At 52.5% G+C, this 18,943-nt stretch overlaps 1 protein-coding gene across 1 annotated transcript; it reads right to left on the bottom strand.

The window, feature by feature from the left end:
- Window positions 1–312: 312 nt before the first annotated feature.
- On the bottom strand, window positions 313–18,668 carry LOC133361933 (fibroblast growth factor receptor 3-like; the record flags this gene model as incomplete). Its single annotated transcript, XM_061580907.1, has 12 exons — window positions 18,623–18,668; window positions 17,497–17,543; window positions 10,727–10,850; window positions 10,271–10,488; window positions 9,041–9,200; window positions 8,487–8,626; window positions 8,174–8,250; window positions 7,099–7,220; window positions 6,614–6,724; window positions 4,809–4,895; window positions 4,621–4,721; window positions 313–459 (listed from the first exon to the last, which is right to left on the bottom strand). Coding segments are annotated over exons 1-12 (1,380 nt in total), but the record flags the coding sequence as incomplete, so codon positions are not given.
- Between the last annotated feature and the right edge of the window lie 275 nt (window positions 18,669–18,943).

Below are 18,943 nucleotides of genomic sequence, written 5' to 3'. Positions count from 1 at the left end.
TCTTTCTTTTTTACGATCAGAGGAAACAAGAAGATGCTCGGTGTAGTCGGCACTTTGCTTCGTTCATCATTTCGTAATTTTTTTCAATGTTTGCTTATGTGCCCCCCCTCTTCTTTTTTTCAAATGAAAGATTTCATGAAAGATTCTCTCTCTTCTCTCCCCCCCCCCTTCCCCCGGGCATGACCACCGCCACCACCACCACCTCCTCCACCGCCACCACCGCCACCACCTCCACCACCGCCACCACCACCACCTCCACCACCGCCTCCACCGCCGCCACCCGCCGCCACCACCGCCACCACCGCCACTCACGGCAGCAGTCTTGTGCTGGTAGTAGTAGTCACGTTCGCCGCCCACGTCGCGGGTGAGGCCCAGATCAGCGATTTTCACCGAATAGCCGCCACCAACTCCGCCGTCAACGACGAGGACGTTCCTGGCCGCCAGGTCCCGGTGAACGCACTGTGACACCGACACACACGGTGCGTGGGTAGGTGTGTGTGGGTAGGAGATGTGTGTGGGTAGGGGTGTGTGGGTAGGAGATGTGTGTGTAGGGGTGTGTGGGTAGGGGTGTGTGGGTAGGTGTGTGTGGGTAGGGGTGTGTGGGTAGGGGTTGTGTGGGTAGGGGTGTGTGGGTGCCGGACGGGCAACTCTGTCATGGACAGTGCTGTGGGGGGAGGGCCAATGCCGATTGGCCTCTCCCGTCATGGCGTCTGCGACCACCACAGTGGCTAAACGGGGGCTCTGGACGGGTGCAATGGGTTGGTAACCCCTCCACCTTCAATTAATTACCACTAAACCACAAATTAAATATGTAACTAATAAGTTTGTGGCGCAGGCCATGGGGGGGGGGGGGACAGGTGTCTATGACGTCTCCTGGCCAAACCCCAATTGTCGGAACCAGGAGATTGAATCTTCACCCTTGGGGCTTCCTCCAGAAACAACGAAAAACCACTTCGTGTGGCGAGGTGGAATGTTCGAACACTCACTGCGGAGGAGAGGCTGCCACTCCTTGTCGGGAGCTGGACCGGTACCGCCTGGATCGCTGTGGCATTCAGGAGGTCCGGTGGACCGGTCCTGGCTCCTGCCACCATGAGGGGTGGACAGTACTTTACTCGGGGCAGGAGACTGCCAAACAACAGGGTCTGGCTCTTCTTCTGAACAAAAAATGAAGGGGGCGTGGGAGCAGTGGCGGTGAGGTGTGGGAAGCTGTAAGCCCCAGGCTACTTTGGGCTCGCCTTCCCATCAACCGGAGACGAGGAGTGGTGGTCGTGGTTACTTATGCCCCCACCGAACACGAACATCCGTGGAGGGATGCAGGCAAAGCCGATGAGTCAAATGCCTTCTATGACCTCCTGTCACAGGTGCTGGCTAGATTGGCCACTCGGGATAGAGTCATCTTGTTGGGTGACTTCAATGCCTGAGTTGGTCATGATGCTGGCAGCTGATCTGGAGTGATTAGAAGGCATGGGCCAGATCAGCTCAATAACAACGGTAGGAGGCTGCTAGATTTTTGTGCAGCCCATGGGCTTGTAATTACCAACACGCTCTTCCGGCATTGGCGCATCCACACAACATCATGAATGCATGACGGGTCCAAGCAAAAACATCTGCTGGTCTACATAGTGACGGACCAGCGGATGCGAGCCCATGTCCTTGACACCAGGACCTACCGTGGAGCTGATATGCCCTCTGACCATCGACTAGTCATCTGTAAGATGCGCCTGCCATTCTTCCACTCCGGTGGTGGGTGTACACCCAGGACCCCCTTCCAACCTAAAGTGGCCTGGTCTCAGCTGATGAAAGTTGCAAGTGAGAATTTCATCATTGCTTGCAGATGGGGTTGGCATCGTCCCAACTCCTCCTGATGTCGAGGGTTAATGGGCGAGGTTTAGGACTGTGGCTCATGCAGCTGCAATGGGTGCTTTGGATACGCGGTCCAGACCTCTCCAGAGACCCTGGCTGACAGAGGAGGTATTCAGGATAGTTGAGAAAAAGCGACATGCCCACTCTAATCGTCGACAGCATCCCACGTCAGAGAATGAGGAGGCTTACCGCAGCCTTCGCTCGGAGGTTCGGAGAGCCGTGAGGCGCTGCAAGGATGGGTGATGGTTATGGGTTGCTGAGGAGACGGAGTCTGCCTGAGTGGCTCACGATCACAAATCACTATTTAACTCCATCAAAAAAGTTATCTGCAGCGCCACACCTATTTCCATCATTAGGGGAAAAAACGTTGATCCAATCTCCGACCCCCAGGAACAGGTTTGCAGATTTGCTGAGCATTTCTGTGAGGTCCTGGGGGAGGGGAAATCCCTCAGCCAGGAAAACATCATGGCGCAAAGTGGGGATAACCCTGCCGAGGCTGCGGTGCCTCAAATATTGGAGGAAGAGGTCACCCCCTGTGAGTGGCTGGCTGAGGTGCCATCTGTAGAGGAAGTACTGAAGGCGATCCGGAGTCTGAGACCAGGACAGGCACCGGGCAGAGATAATCTCCCAAGCGAAATGCTGAGGGAGGGTGGCGTTTGTGCACAGACTGCCCTACATGATATCATAAAAAAAGTCTTGACCACTGGACGGGTTCCGGAGGATTGGAAGGATGCCCTGGTGGTCTCCCCTCTTTAAGAAGGGGGACGACACAGACTGTAACAACTACAGGGGCATCTCACTCCTGTGTGCCGGGAAAGGTCCAGGCAAGGATTATTCAACATCGCCTTGCTAGACACACTGAGGAGAGGCTTGCGAGCCCCAATTCGGTTTCAGGAAAGGGCGGTCCTGCACAGATGCCATATTTTCTGTCTGTCTGGTACAGCAGAGGTGTAGGGAATTCCAACAAGACCTACATCTCTGCTTTATTGACCTGGTCAAGGCCTATGATACCATCAGGAGGCCTGGGCTCTGGGTTGTTTCGTGCTTTCGGAGTCCCTGATCCACTGCTCACGATCATTAAGGACCTTCATGATGGTGAGTGGGCCCGGGTAAAACTACGTGGCCGGGAGTCGGAGACATTCGCTGTTTATTTTGGGGTGCGACAGGGATGTCCTCTGGCTCCCACATTATGTAACATCTATTTCGACCACGTAGTTCGTGAAACCTTCAGTAGCTGTACCGGAGGAATTTACATGTGGTACAGATACAATGGGAGGCTGATTGATGCCCAGGTGCGGTCAAGGGATGGCTCCCTATTGCTCAACCATGTTATGTATGCCGATGATCTGGTAATAGCTGCTCACTCAGAAGAGGAGTTGGAGGCACTGCTGCTGGAACTGGAGCGTGCCACTAAGATGTGGGGACTTATCATCAGCCCCACCAAAACTAAGCACCTGCCTGGGTATTTTGTACCATCGGACACTCCACCCCCACAACTCCCAACTGGTCTTGGGGCAGTTGTGCAGAGAGTGGAGAGTTTCCCATACCTGGGCAGTGTGCTCATGACCGGCTCCGGTTTGACAGCAGAGGTCTCACTCCGAATCAGTCGAGCGGCAATATCTTTTCATCGGTTGCATACCGCTGTGTGGAAGCTACCTGGTCTGTCGCTCCGCACGAAACTTCAGGTCCTCTCGGCCACAGCCATTCCCTCCTTTCTCTACGCTTGCGAAACATGGACCCCCCTAATGGAGCATCTTCACCGGTTAGAAATATTTAGGCTGGCCTGCCTACGATCCATCCTGGGTTTAACCAGGCTGGATTGTGTGAGGAGCTCATATATCCTTGAAAGATCTGGACGAAGTCCCATCGGTGAGCTCCTCCGGTAGGCAAGGCTGTGTTGGCTGGGCCATGTCGCCCGCATGCCCAGCCACCGCATACCTAAACAGCTTTTGTTCGGCCTGGATTGAGGGGGCTAAACGGGCGCAACACTGGGCTAAAGAAGAGATGGAGTGATGTGGTACAGGAGGACGTGGAGCTGAGTAGACTTGCCGATGACTGGTACCAGCGGTGTCAAGATCGGCCTCTGTTGAGGAGGCTCGTGAAGGACGCTACTGGGCAGTTGGATGCAGTCGCCCTCCAACAACAACGAAGGGCAGAGGAGCGACGCTCACAACAACGAGCGGAGCACCGGGTGGCTAAAGCGCAGCCAATTGGTACAGTAGGGGGCACAGGTGGTGCATCAGCCAGTCATCTCGGTCATCTCAGTCAGTCAACCCGTGGCACCTGGGTCTGCCCCGTGACCTCCTCGACATTTCACGTGGCCTCAAGGTGCACATGGCCTGGCACAAGCGTCGTGGTGACGTCACCGCCACTTAGTGGCGAATGGCGGTTGTTGTTGTTGTTCTAGATTTGAAGCTTTCGTGACTGCAAGGATTCATACTCTAAGTTTATTCAGTAAAGTCACGTAGGTAGAAAATGAAATTTAAATTAATAAAAATAAAATAATAAAAATCACGACGTTTTGGAGGCAACACAAGTCTCCGTCGTCTGGTGGGACCGTCACAGCCAGACTTGCTGTATCAAGTGAGGCAGGGATTCCAAGATGCAAGTTCTTAACTTGTATTTAAGATTTGTATTATTTTTTATTAATTTTAATTAAATTTTTTACCTACGTGACTTTACTGAGAAAACGAAGAGTATGTTGTTGTTGTTGAGTGGGTAGATGTGCGTGCGTGTGGGCGGGTGTCGTCGCTGCACCTTCTTAGAGGTGAGGTACTCCATGCCGCGTGCCACCTGGCAGGCGAAGGCCACCAGCTGCAGCATGGAGAGCGTTTCGCCCTTCACCTCGTCGCCACCACCACCGCCACCACCGCCACCACCGCCACCACCGCCGCCGCCACCGCCACCACCGCCACCACCGCCGGCTCCGTAGCCGCCACGCGCCGTGCACTCTGCGCCAGGCGTGCGGTGTGCACGCAGGAAGTCGCGCAGATTCCCCTTGGCCGCAAACTCAACGATCACGAGCAGGGGGCCTGGGAGAGTTGGGGGGGGGAAGGGGCACAGTGAGATGTTAACTACCTCGCCTGGTCTACAGGAGGTCGCGAGTTCAATTCCAACTCTGACGATGCCTGCTGCTGCTGCTGTTGTATATGTGGAGTCTGCGTGTCTCTTTATCATCATCACGATGGCTATGCGATGTTAACTACCTCGCCTGGTATACAGGAGGTCGCGAGTTCAATTCCAACTCTGACGATGCCTGCTGCTGCTGCTGTATATTTGGAGTCTGTGTGTCTCTTTATCATCATCACGGTGGCTATGAGATGTTAACTACCTTGCCTGGTACACAGGAGGTCGTGCGTTCGATCCAGATGGATTTTTATTTCCTCCGTGTCCTACGGTTTTTCCCCTTTTCACATTTGGAATCGACGTCGCTACTAATGTCCACCAGAAATCGTCCGTGATGGCCAGGTGGCTTCCGGAACAAGAGCAACGCAGCTCGAGGGGGGGGGGGGGGGGTCTTGCCTGACGACATACAAACTAGTGAGCAGCGGCGGGCAAGTCGCTCTCAACAGCAAACGTCACTGGGGCTGCCGCTGTCAAGCAAAGCGGCTTGAGCTGCCGTGAGTGGTGGCGGCGGCGGCCAGGGGTCGCTGCTGAAGAGGAGCCACACAGGCAGCGGAGCGGAGGCCTCGCCTGCTGCTCGAATTGTCTACAAGTTCGTGTTGGTTTCATTGGCTTCGAAATAGAGAGGGGGACGGGGGAGGTGCAATGATCACAATCCCGAGTCACCAAGAAGACGACCCAACTCTCGGCTTTGCCAAAATCACTCGCGAAGCCAAATTAGTCCACAAGGTGAAGAGTTCATCGCCATCACGAGGGAGGGGGGCTGCTCACCCCCCCACTCACCACCCCCCCCACTCACCACCCACACTCACCACCCCCCCCACGCTCACCACCCACACTCACCACCCCCCCACACTCACCACCCACACTCACCACCCCCCCACACTCACCACCCACACTCACCACCCCCCCCCCCACACTCACCACCCACACTCACCACCCCCCCGCTCACCACCCCCCCACGCTCACCACCCACACTCGCCACCCACGCTCACCACCCCCCCCACACTCACCACCCACGCTCACCACCCCCCCCACTCACCACCCCCCCGCTCACCACCCCCCCCACTCACCACCCCCCCGCCTCACCCCCCCCCACACTCACCACCCCCCCACACTCACCACCCCCCCCCCCCCGCTCACCACCCCCCCACACTCACCACCCCCCCCCCACACTCACCACCCCCCCACACTCACCACCCCTCCCACGCTCACCACCCACACTCACCACCCCCCCCACGCTCACCACCTCCCCCCACACTCACCACCCCCCCACACTCACCACCCACCCCCCCACACTCACCACCCCCCCCCCCCCACGCTCACCACCCCCCCACACTCACCACCCACGCTCACCACCCACGCTCACCACCCCCCCCGCACTCACCACCCACACTCACCACCCACGCTCACCACCCCCCCACACTCACCACCCCCCCACACTCACCACCCACGCTCACCACCCCCCCACACTCACCACCCACACTCACCACCCCCCCACACTCACCACCCACACTCACCACCCACACTCACCACCCACGCTCACCACCCCCCGCTCACCACCCCCCCACACTCACCACCCCCCCGCTCACCACCCCCCCACACTCACCCCCCCCCCCACGCTCACCGCCCCGTGTGCATGCGCCCAGCAGGTTCACCAGGTGGCTGTGCCGTCCGATCTTCTTGAGGGTCTCCAGCTCCGCGTGGAGGTCGTGGGTCTCCGCTTCCGTGGCGTGCGCTGGGCTCGCACGCCGCACGTCCGAACACAAATTAAAAACAAACTCTTCTAGCGGTAAAGTCACCACGTAGAATGCAAATAATAAAATAATAAAACATAATAAAATAATAAAACATAATTTAGTAATACAAATAGGTCTGTCTTTCCGACAGACCTGTTCTTCACCTGAGGACGGCTGCTTGCGTTGTGGCCGAAACGTCGTGAGAATTGTATTTCATTGTTTTATTTTTATTCTTTCATTATTTCCCTTCTACGTGACTTTACCGAAAGAACCAAGAAGATGAATCCCTGCAGTCACGAAAGCTTTACATCGAAATGTAAACTTGTAGCGATCGCCCCACAAACTCCTAGTTCTAGAACCCCGCGGGCGTCACCCTTCAGCATCTTGACGGCGACGCGGACGCTGCGGTGAGGCCGTGACGGCTCCATGCCCAGCGCCTCGGCCAGCAGCACGCGGCCAAAACAACCCTCACCCAGCTGCTCACCCAGAGTCAGCCTGCACACACAGACACACACACAGACACACACAGACACACACAGACACAGATACACAGACACAGATACACAGAAACACACACAGACACACACAGATACACAGACACACACACAGACACGCGCACAGACACAGAGACACGCGCACAGACAGATACACACAGACACAGAGACACGCGTGCAGACACAGAGACACGCACAGACACGCACAGACACAGAGACACACACAGACACACAGAGACACACAGACAGAGACACGCGCGCAGACACAGACAGACACAGAGACATAAAGACACAAGCACAGACATAGAGACACACAGACACAGAGACACACGCACACAGAGACATGCACAGACACAGAGACAGACACAGAGACAGACACACACACAGACACACGCACAGACACACAAAACAAAGAACCCCCCTGTAGCCTTAACAGACTGTAGGGGCAAGTGCTGTTAGCGAGCACCTATGAAGGCCGGAACGGTACACAAGGGGGTGGGTGGCCAGCACCACGCCCGACCGCCTTTGTCTCCCCTGTGGCGATGTTTACACACCGCACCAGGTACTCATTTAAGGCTGAGTAGACCTAGGGGAGGCCCAGGACCGGTTCAGATAATCGTCACTGGTGTTGGCCGTGAGCGGGAATCGAACTCTGGTCGCCGGGTTCGTAGCGCAGCGTAGCGCTAACCACTACGCCATCACTCCACACACAGACACACACACTTATACACAGACATATACACAGACACACACACAAATAAACAGACCCACAGACATACACAGACATATACACAGACACACACATATACACAGACACAAACATATACACAGACACACAGACATATACACACAATAACGACGACAACAACGATGATAACAACAACAATGATGACGACAACAACAACGATGATGACGACAACAACAACGATGATGACGACAACAACAACGACGAACCGTTCCCGAGGGAACTCCCAGCGGTCGCACGGCCCCGTCACCCCCGACAGCTCCACGCCGCTCAGCGCAGACAGCACCTGGGGCGGCACCACAACCACCACCACCATCATCACCACCACCGCCACCACCACCTCCACCATCACCACCACCACCGCTACCACCGCCACCTCCACCACCACCATCACCACCGCTACCACCACCACTACCACCGCCTCCACCGCTACCACCAACACCACCTTCACCACCTCCACCACCACCTCCGCCACCACCACCACCACCACCACCATCTCCACCACCACCACCTCAACTGCACCTGCATCTCCCCCTCTCCGCTGGTCGACCCTCTCCTCCTCCGCGTGAGGCCGGTGACAGCACCGATGGTGATCAGCAGCAGGAGGGCGGCGGCACAAGAACCGCCGCCCACTCTCACGGGAGCAGCCAGGGCGGTGTCCACTGTCACAGGGAGACAGGCGAGGTAGTCAACATCTCATAGCCACGTGATGAGAGAGAGAGAGAGAGACACGCAGACTCCAAATATACAGCAGCAGCAGGCATCGTCAGGGTCGGGATCGAACCCACGACCTCCTGCAGACCAGGCGAGGTAGTTAACATCTCATAGCCACCGTGATGATGATGAGAGAGAGAGACGCAAACTCCAAATATACAGCAGCAGCAGGCATCGTCAGAGTTGGAATTGAACTCGCGACCTCCTGTAGACCAGGCGAGGCAGTCAACATCTCAGCCACCGTGATGATGATGAGAGAGAGAGAGACGCAAACTCCAAATATACAGCAGCAGCAGGCATTGTCAGGATCGGGATCGAACCCACGACCTCCTGCAGAGCAGGCGAGGCAGTCGACATCTTACCAGCCGGCGTCTCTTGCGGCACGACGAGGAGCCATGCGGAGCGGTGAGCGAATCCCGCGGCGTTGCCCGCCAGGCAGGTGTAGCGGCCCGAGTCGTCCGTGCTGACGTTGCGCAGGTACAGCACGTCCGTCTCCACGTCCGTCACCTCCACGCCCACCGTCTTGAGGCGACACGGCGGGCGGCGCGGAGAGAGCGAGCGAATCAGCATCTTGTTTGTATACCCACGACGCAGGCTGCTGTGCGGGGTAGGGGTGATTTGGGTTGGAGCGTCGCATGTAAGCGTTGTGTCGTCGAACTCGCCACCACCCGACATGGCCAACGAGTAAGATTCAGTGTCACGTGAACAAGTTTCAACGTTATTTATTTATTTATTAGGTACCAGCAGTAAGTACCCGGCGAAGCGGTGGCTTCTGAGTCCTGTTGTTTAGAGGGTGACGTCAGCCTCCGCTGAGTTGGGGTGGGTGGGTGAGTGAGTGAGTGGGTGAGTAGATGGGTGAGTGAGTGGTTGGGTGAGTGGGTGGGTGGGTGAGTGAGTGGGTGGGTGAGTGGATGGGTGAGTGAGTGGTTGGGTGGGTGGGTGAGTAAGTGGGTGGGTGACTGGGTGGGTGAGTGAGTGGTTGGGTGAGTGGGTGGGTGGGTGGGTGAGTAAGTGGGTGGGTGACTGGGTGGGTGAGTGAGTGGTTGGGTGAGTGGGTGGGTGGGTGGGTGAATGAGTGGGTGAGTGGGTGGGTGAATGAGTGGGTGGGTGAATGAGTGGGTGGGTGAATGAGTGGGTGGGTGAATGAGTGGGTGGGTGAATGAGTGGGTGGGTGAATGAGTGGGTGGGTGAATGAGTGGGTGGGTGAGTGAGTGGGTGGGTGAGTGAGTGGGTGGGTGAGTGGGTGGGTGAGTGAGTGGGTAGGTGAGTGGGTGGGTGAGTGGGTGGGTGAGTGAGTGGGTGGGTGGGTGAGTGGGTGGGTGAGTGAGTGGGTGGGTGAGTGAGTGGGTGAGTAGGTGAGTAGGTAAGTGGGTGAGTGAGTGAGTGGGTGGGTGAGTGAGTGGGTGGGTGAGTTAGTGGGTGAGTGAGTGGGTGAGTTGGTGGGTGGGTGAGTGGGTGGGTGAGTGAGTGAGTGTGTGAGTGGGTGAGTGAGTGAGTGAGTTAGTGGGTGAGTGGGTGGGTGGGTGAGTGGGTGAGTTGGTGGGTGAGTAGGTGGGTGAGTGGGTGGGTGCCCCCGTGCCTCGCCCGCTCACCGTGAGGACGTGCACGTAGGGTGAGCCATTGGGTGCTTCGAGGCTGCCATTCACCTCCACGTGCTTGAGCCACTGCACGTGGTGGTGCAGCTGCTGCTGACTGCTGCCGCCAGCGCTCTGCAGGACGACGCAGCGGAGCTCCACGTCGCTCCCCTCCGCCGCCGTCACGTTCGCCGGGAGGCCGTCCTGCAGCGACGGCCGCTGAGGCTGGCCACGCTCTGCACGCCGGGAGGGGCGGGAGGGGGGAGGGGGGAGAGGCAAAAAAATTACGAAATGATGAACGAAGCAAAGTGCCGACTACACCGAGCATCTTCTTGTTTCCACTGATCGTAGAAAAAAAAGAGAAAAAAAGGGGAGGGGGGGAGATGATAGGGAGAGGGGAGATGGAGGGGTGAGAGGGAGGGGGAGAGGGAGGGGGGAGAGTGGAGGGGGGGAGAGTGGAGGGGGGGTCACCACCAATGACGACGAGCTGGTACGAGTGCTGGATGGAGCCGTGCTGGTTGCTGACCACACAGCTGTAGTTGCCCGCGTCAGAGGGCACCACGCTGTCCAGCACGAGCGTCCAGTCCTTGATCCTCAGCTTCAACAGCACAACAACAACAACAACATTACACACACACACATCGCCATTGTCTTACACACTGCTTGGTCCACACCAAAGTGTCGGACCAGACAATGTCACTCCCAGGACCATGTCTAGCAGCTCGTGGCTGCTTCCTGGACGGCGTGACAAATATAACAAGAGGCCGTCCACCCTTTCACCCGGCCATCAAACAGTTTGTACTATGAGACATCTCCTTTGCCAGTGGCAAAATAAAGTAATAGGTTTTTACCCTTTCAACTGGTACAAAAACTGACACCTTTATACAAGGCATCATGTTTGCAATAATACACAACACAAGCAGTCAAAATGCAAACAAAAAGGAACAACTCTGATGATGATAATGATATGCACTGTCCTTGAAGTTGATTGGTCCACACCCGAAACAGCTTTTCTTAGAGCCCAGTGTTGTATATGTTGGTTATCAAAATTTGTTATGTTGTATGCGTGCGTGGGTGAAATTATTATGTTGTATATGTGGGTTATGAATATTCAGTGAAAATAATAATAATTAAATGAAATTTGGCCAAATGTGTAATTATCCGGAAATATGTTAATTTATGTAATTACGCACATTTTAATTATGCCAATTCGAGAGGTAATCGTATTAATTATGCGAGTGGGTGTAATTATGATAATGCAAGTCGTTATGATAACCAGACCCCGCCTCGGTGATGAGGGTGGGTTATCGATCGGAATAAGGCAATTAATCGTATGCAGTTATGCAGGTGTGGTGTAAGTATGCAAGATTAACTTAGATTAACTCGGCATCGTTGTCTAGGTTCGTCTCATTCTCGCTTAAACATTCCCAGAGTGTGTATTCGTGGTTATATTTTAGGTCCCCGGTTCACCCCGTTATCGCTTTAACATTTACTGAGTATGTGTTAGTGTGTTTATTAAGGTCACCAAGTTCAGATCTCAACGCAGAAGCAGATCTTATGCATAGATTTCAGGAAAGAATCACACAACCACTTCTGTATTGATCAATTTATTACTAATTCAACCTTAACTATGATATAGTATGCGAACTCTCAATCCCGGAACGTCAACACGGCATCAATACAGTATCATCAACGATTGTCTGATTTCACTTTGACAACGGCACATGGATCCCGCATAACGCGATGGTTGTTAGTGAGAGAGAGAGTCGTTAAAATATGCAAATACTATGCTAAGAAAACCTTAACGTTAATGAATGATTATACTCAATTTTGTTCACGCAGTACCGCACTCCTTATTGATCATACGCAACCCTTATCACGTTGTTAGCACCTTGGGTCACGGGACAGTTGAATATTCTGTAGAGGATGCGAGTACGTGCGGCGATTATGACTGAAAGATACTTGAAAGATTATACGGCGATAAAAAAAAACACAATCAAAAACAGTTATTATTCTTAAAGGCACCAATCTCAACAGATACATCGGCAGGTTATCTGACAACAGAACGGCTCGGAGTAAGGGCCTGCGACGGTGCTCCTTTTCCGAAGATCGTTATCTTATACCAAGTTTACTAATTGGGGACCAGATCACCTGATAAGGATCCGGTGGGCCACCACTCCCTACGTGAGCGTGGCTCGGCGGAAGGAGGTGCCAAAAATCAGTTCGTATTGATGGATCTGTTGGGAATTTATGCGATTAAGAGTACAGCCCACTAAATATTAAAGATAAAAATTACGAATACTTTTATAAACGACGGATGGCCATCACTCGGTCTCGTTGTGATGCCTTCCAAGCCACGGATGGCTTATGGGTTCGAGTGTGTTTGAGTGGTAAGAGTTGTCTTGAATAGTCAGTGTTCGGAGTCGATTCTTTATGTCAAACAGACGTCTGGTGGTCGTGTGGTGAGGGGGCGGTGCGCGTCATACGTATCAGTCGCTCCCCTGTCACCGTGGTGACTCGGTTCGGATGCCCGTTGATACGCTGTCGCAGTTCGGAACCCGGTCGGTAGGTGGCGCCCACAACTCGCTCGCAGCGTGCAGTGGTGGGGTCGTCGTGTGCACGGAGCCTCGTCGCCAAAACCGCGACCCTCACCACTCCGGCGGCAGCAGAGACCTCCGACTCGACAGAGGTTAACCCACGCAGGCCGAGTTGAGCTGTCAAGCGGGTCTTGCCCGCCTGCAGAGGAGATGGGGAGCCGCTTGAGTCGAGCCCCAAGAGCCGGCTTTGGCAAGCCGATCGAACTCGGCTGAGTCCCAGACGAGCTGAAGATGAGTCGAGCCGACCCGCTGGTCGCAGCTCGCTCCTGAGTCGACCCGCTGGTCGCACCCCCCACGTGAGCCGACCCGCTGGTCGCACTCCCCCCGTGAGCCGACCCGCTGGTCGCACTCCCCCCGTGAGCCGACCCGCTGGTCGCACTGATTTCCAATGCTCAGGATCCTTTCCTTTATGCCGAAAAATCCCCCTGGATCCCGCCCACAAGGCGGGGCTTCTTTCGATTTTTGCTGTGTCAGGATCTGTCCGTAGGCAGGTGTGTCCATGTGTGTGTCCGTACGTCCGTATGTCCTTGTGTGCATCACTCACGGTATTCCGTTGTCACACTCCCTCCATAAAACCCACGAGCAAACAATCAGATGTTACAAATTGCCTCGAGGTCGTCTCTCTGTCTGGGTGCAATATTATCTCTTGTCTGGCCTTCTTCATGAACCCAAAACACAGACGTTACAAATCGTCTCATAGGCGTCTTTGTTCGTGTTGCACCACCTGGAGGGAGGGGCAACACTCTCTCCGACCCGGCGCACAAAGAAATGGTTAAGAAGTTTTAAGTTAACATTTGTCCCTTACTATTTCACAGTTATGATTCTGTATGTAACCTAAGGTCTGTCGTTTCCCATCGTGGTGCTTGACTCAAGTGGAGGTGTTTCCCCGAGCGTATACACACTCCTATCCCGCGCTGCGGGGATACAAAGACGGCCGGGATCTCCCTTTCTCTCCGACCCTGGGTTTAACATCGTTTTTTTTTATTATGTATTTATATTCGACCTGGTGGTGATTCATCCCGTTATCCTGGCTTTTCCATAAGTTTACTTTTGTCTTTTCATGCATGTGCTTATTACTATTAATTTATTTCCGATATCTTAGGTTAAGGGGTAAGTTTCTTGATCCTAGGAATTCGTATTCCTTGGTGTCTGCATGGTTATATAAGCGGAATATAGTTTACGGTGAATAGCGTTAACATTGATGTTATGTACGATATTATGTATTGTGATGTCTTTAACTTAACTTGTTTGTCAGGGCTTTACTGACACGAAGTTGCATTCCATAGCCCCGCAGTCTTTGCCCCACCCTATCTCTGCTCGCCGTGGTTGTTGCTGTCCAGCTGATGTCGTTAACTCAAGGTCTCATTAATTTCCGTCACTCCTTGTGTGTGAGGGCGGTTGAACCTTGGAGTCAGTTCTGGTTTTTGTCTGCCTGCTTCTTCTTGTGTCCCCTGACCCCGGGAGTTATTATTTCTACTTTTTATGGCCTGTCGAAGCCCGACTCGCTGTTGCTGGGCTGGTCGTTCCCGGCTTTTTGCTTACGTTTGCAGTTCGCCGTGCTCTTAATTTCCTTCCCTCTTCAACCTTATCGACTATTCGCTCCTGTCTGGGTGTGATTCAATTTTAACTTAGGAAGGTTCTGATTGTCATATGCTTCGGGTCGAGTTGTATAGAAAGTATTAAAGTATGGAAATAACATTTCATATTGACTTAATGATGGTGATGGTTCAGTAGGCGTAACTTGTGGCCTGGTTTAATTGGAGTGGGTGTGAATATCAATAACTTTAGCCTACCCTAGTTGTTAAATTCCGACTTTAACGTTACTTTAATAGCAATACAGAATAATTGAGCTTTTTGTCTTAACTAGGCGAACGCGAACTTCTGGTGACCCCCGCAGCCTTGTTGTTCAGCTGGGTCTGCCTCCTTGAGAGATATACACCACTCTTATTCTTGTCTCACTGTGGCCACCCAACCTTCTGCTCTGGGAGTGTTATTCTTAATTTCAGGTCAAAGGCCCCCTCACGTTCAGACGTGCAGGGTTGTTTAAATCAGCTCCCTCCCCTGTGCACGTGTTCCAACTAGCTCGGAATCCCTAAACACACAATCAGTGATGATTCCTGGCTTTCTGTGGTTGTGATTTAGACAAAGGCGCCTCTGTTTTCTTCCATTGCCTTTGAGTCGACACTGCCCTATTATTTGCCCATGTGCTGAGGTCATAGAATTCGTTTTGACTTCAGTAATATTAACATTCAGTATTGGATTAGCAAATGGGCAATGGTTCATTGATGTAGCTCGCAGCCTGGTCTCCAATTTGAGCGAGCGCGAGGATCGATAATTTAGCCTACTCTGTTGTTGACTTTCGAATTTTGACGTTACTTTAAAACCATGCAGGATGGTTGGGCTTTTTGCCTTAACTATGTCTGGCTGACACTCCCACTGTCTCTGCCGCCTGCACGGGTGACATGTGCCCGTTCATCAGGCCTTATCTTTCCTTGAAGCAAGGTTGCAAATTCTGCCATCCTAGCCCTCCTCCAGTTCATCACTTAACAACACCTGGTGTTTTGCAGTTTGCTGCGCTTTTGGTGTGTTTCATTCATTAAAAAAACAAGTGAAAAGATAATATATAAAAATATCATCAAATATTATTAATCTCAATTTTGGAAGAAGGGTTAGTATACAACACAGACCCACAGAGAACCACACAGACCCACACAGACCCATAGAGACCCATACAGACCCACACAGACGCACAGAGACCCATTCAGACCCACAGATACCCACAGAGACCCACACAGACCCACAGAGACCCACAGAGACCCATACAGACCCACAGAGACCCACAGAGACCCACACAGACCCACAGAGACCCATACAGACCCATACAGACCCACAGAGACCCACACAGACCCACACAGACCCATAGAGACCCATACAGACCCACACAGACCCACAGAGACCCATTCAGACCCACAGATACCCACAGAGACCCACACAGACCCACAGAGACCCACAGAGACCCATACAGACCCACAGAGACCCACACAGACCCACAGAGACCCATACAGACCCACACAGACCCACAGAGACCCATACAGACCCACAGAGACCCATACAGACCCACAGAGACCCACACAGACCCACAGAGACCCATACAGACCCACAGAGACCCATACAGACCCACAGATACCCACATAGTCCCACACAGACCCACAGAGACCCACACAGACCCATACAGACCCACAGACCCATACAGACCCACAGAGAGGTATACTGGATGTGGTGTGCTGGGTGCAGCAACAATGTCTCTGCCGCCGATCCGGCCACGTGCGGATGGATAAAGAGGCCAATTCAAGTGATTTCAGCAGTAATTCTGACGTCATCTCTCAGGATAAAAATCCGTTCTCGAAAAATTCAACTCTGAATTCAAGACTAATAAATTAACCCGTAAAAACAAAGTTTTTCACTCTAAATCTTTTACATGCGTGGCGGCTAGAGTCCTCTCGTCCTCTGGCTTGAGATGGCTGCCACCTATGGGTCAGATGATTATTCTTAGGTTTTTTCGGTAAAGTCACGTAGGTAAAACATCTAAATTAATTTTTGATTTTTTTTGTTTTATTTTATTTATTTTATTTTTATTTTTATTAATTTTGATGTTTTACCTACGTGACTTTACCGAAAAAACCTAAGAATATGAATCCTTGCAGTCACGAAAGCTTCAAATCTAGGGTCAGATGATTGTCTGCCACCATTAAGCAATTGGTAATTAAATATTTAAAACAATTTCCCTAAACAGTGTAAAATTTTGGAAAACATTTTTCACGACAATTAATTGTCACGCACAACGAGTGTGTGTGCAAAATGTCAGCTCGATTGGATCACGGGAAGTGGGTTAAAAAACGACCGAAAGATTTGCACGGTCGTAAGCAAGCAAGTGAACTTAATATAAAGGATTTAAAAATGACTGCTATGGTACCCCGGGGTACCGCCATGAGGTTCATACGACCCGGTGTCCACTGTGGAAGAGCAGACACTCACCACCCTGGGGGTGAGTGGGTGGGTGGGTGATGAGTGGGGTGGGTGAGTGGGTTGATGGGTGAGTTAGCGGGTGATTGATTGAGTGGATCAATTGGTGTATTGGTGCATAGCTGTCAACCCACAGGGTTCACCCCGTATTCTTGCACAGGGAAATTGAGTTTCCATGTCAATACGGCGGGCAGATGTTTCAATACTGGCAAACAAAATAGTCTTTGTGTTTCTCACTTGTTCAAGTTCAAGTTCATGTATTAGGTATAGCCATGTGAGCCATTCGGCTCTTGAACCGGATGCAACCGCAACAAACAAAAAAAAACATGAACAAAAAACATCTTAAAGTGAATATGTGACTAAGTGCAAACAGAAAATCCAAGAAAAGACAGCAAAATATTGCAGAAAAAAATCACCGTGTACACCAACGCTGTGATGGGACTTTGCAGGATGAACGCTGAGATGTATCATGGGCACGGGGTGACCAATACGGTCTGAATTGGTCAGTCGTAAGGTAGGGCGCTCATGCCGAGTTGGCAGGTTTGGTCGCTGATATGAAATTTTAAGGTCCCCAACCACCATACGTGACACGGCCGGCAGAGTCTTCCGGAAGATGTCCCGTACCACGTCTGAGACAGCCGGTAGAGTCTTCCGGAAGATGTCCCTCGAATCTTGGAGGGCCACGTGAGATTGGAGGTGACAGAAACAGCAACAGCAGCAGCAACAACAACAACCACCACAACAACAACAGCAGCAACAACAGCAGCAGAAACAACAACAACCACCACAACAACAACAACCACAGCAACAGCAGCAGCAGAAACAACAACATCAGTGGCAAGGACGACAAAGACGTCTGGCTGAGTGTGGGGGCCTAGTGGACGTGGGTAGAGCCTGGGGCAGGCCTGTACCAGCGCGGCGTTGTGGTGTATGCGTGGTGTGTAGGCCTCGGCCAGGTAAGGTCATTTACCCTTTTACCGGGTAAAAGGGTCAAGGGTAAAGGTGTTGACATGCCAAGGGGCAAGGTAAAGGGTAGGGTAAAGGAAGCGCCAAGTATTACCCGGTAAATACGGTGCCTTGTTTAGCGCTAGAATCTCCGTGGTGCAGTCCGTGGCCTTCATTTAACAAGTAATATTAAAACAAACTTTTTTAAAAACACGCTTTTATTAAATGTACTCGTAATGGCAGACCTCCACGACTCCAGGAAGTGGCCCCGAAGTTTGCCACGACGTAAGGGGACCGTGGCCAATCACAGCCAACGTGAGTTGAGCGTGGACAATTAGACCCAAGCCGAAACAACATATACAAAATAATGTTTAAAAACATTTTTATGATAGAATATAGTATTGTCATCAGTATGACATAAGTATACCAAGTTTGCAGTCGATACCACATTGGGAAGTGGGTTAAAATTGAGTTACAAGATTTGATACGACAACAACAACAACGACAACAACAACGACAAGCGTGTAAAATTGGAATCATCGAGAGTATTCTACATGAGCAAAGCGCTCTACCTACAGCATTTACCATTATAAACCTTGTTCATGTGTAGTAGTTCCCCAGTAATTACCCTGTAATCAGGTCATTAGTATGGGGTAAGGGTAAAAGGTGGGGTAAAGGTAGGCTCGTTGCGTTTTTACCTTACCTGCTAAAGGGTAAAAGGTAGGGTAGAGTGATTGTATTGTGGTAAGGTAAAAGGTAAGGTAAAGGTAGGCTCGTTGTTTTGACATTTTAACTTTTACCTTACCTTGCTCTTCCGACAGGCTGCGTTGGCTGGGTCGTGTATCCCACATGCCCCCAGCCACCACATGCCTAAAAAGCCTTAGTTAGGCCGGATAGAGGGAGATACACTGGGATGGCTTGTGAAAGAGATGCAGTGATGTGGCACAAGAGGATGTAGAGCTGGCTGGCTGGACTTGCTGGTTTGAAGACCGTCCTCTGTGGAGGAGGCTCGTGAAGGACGCTGCTGCTGGGCAGCTTTGAGACAGTCTCCCTCCAGCAACAACGGAGTGCAGAGGAGTGACAGCAGCCTGGCACAGGTGGTGGTCCATCTGCCACTTGTCTCAGT

The sequence above is a fragment of the Lethenteron reissneri genome, unplaced genomic scaffold, assembly GCF_015708825.2.
Source record: "Lethenteron reissneri isolate LAM-NWPU_2019-01 unplaced genomic scaffold, ASM1570882v1 scaffold_1295, whole genome shotgun sequence".
In the NCBI taxonomy this organism is placed as follows: Eukaryota; Metazoa; Chordata; class Hyperoartia; order Petromyzontiformes; family Petromyzontidae; genus Lethenteron; species Lethenteron reissneri.
The sequence above is the reverse complement of the archived record's forward strand: the minus strand, read 5'-3'. Positions and strand labels throughout refer to the sequence as shown.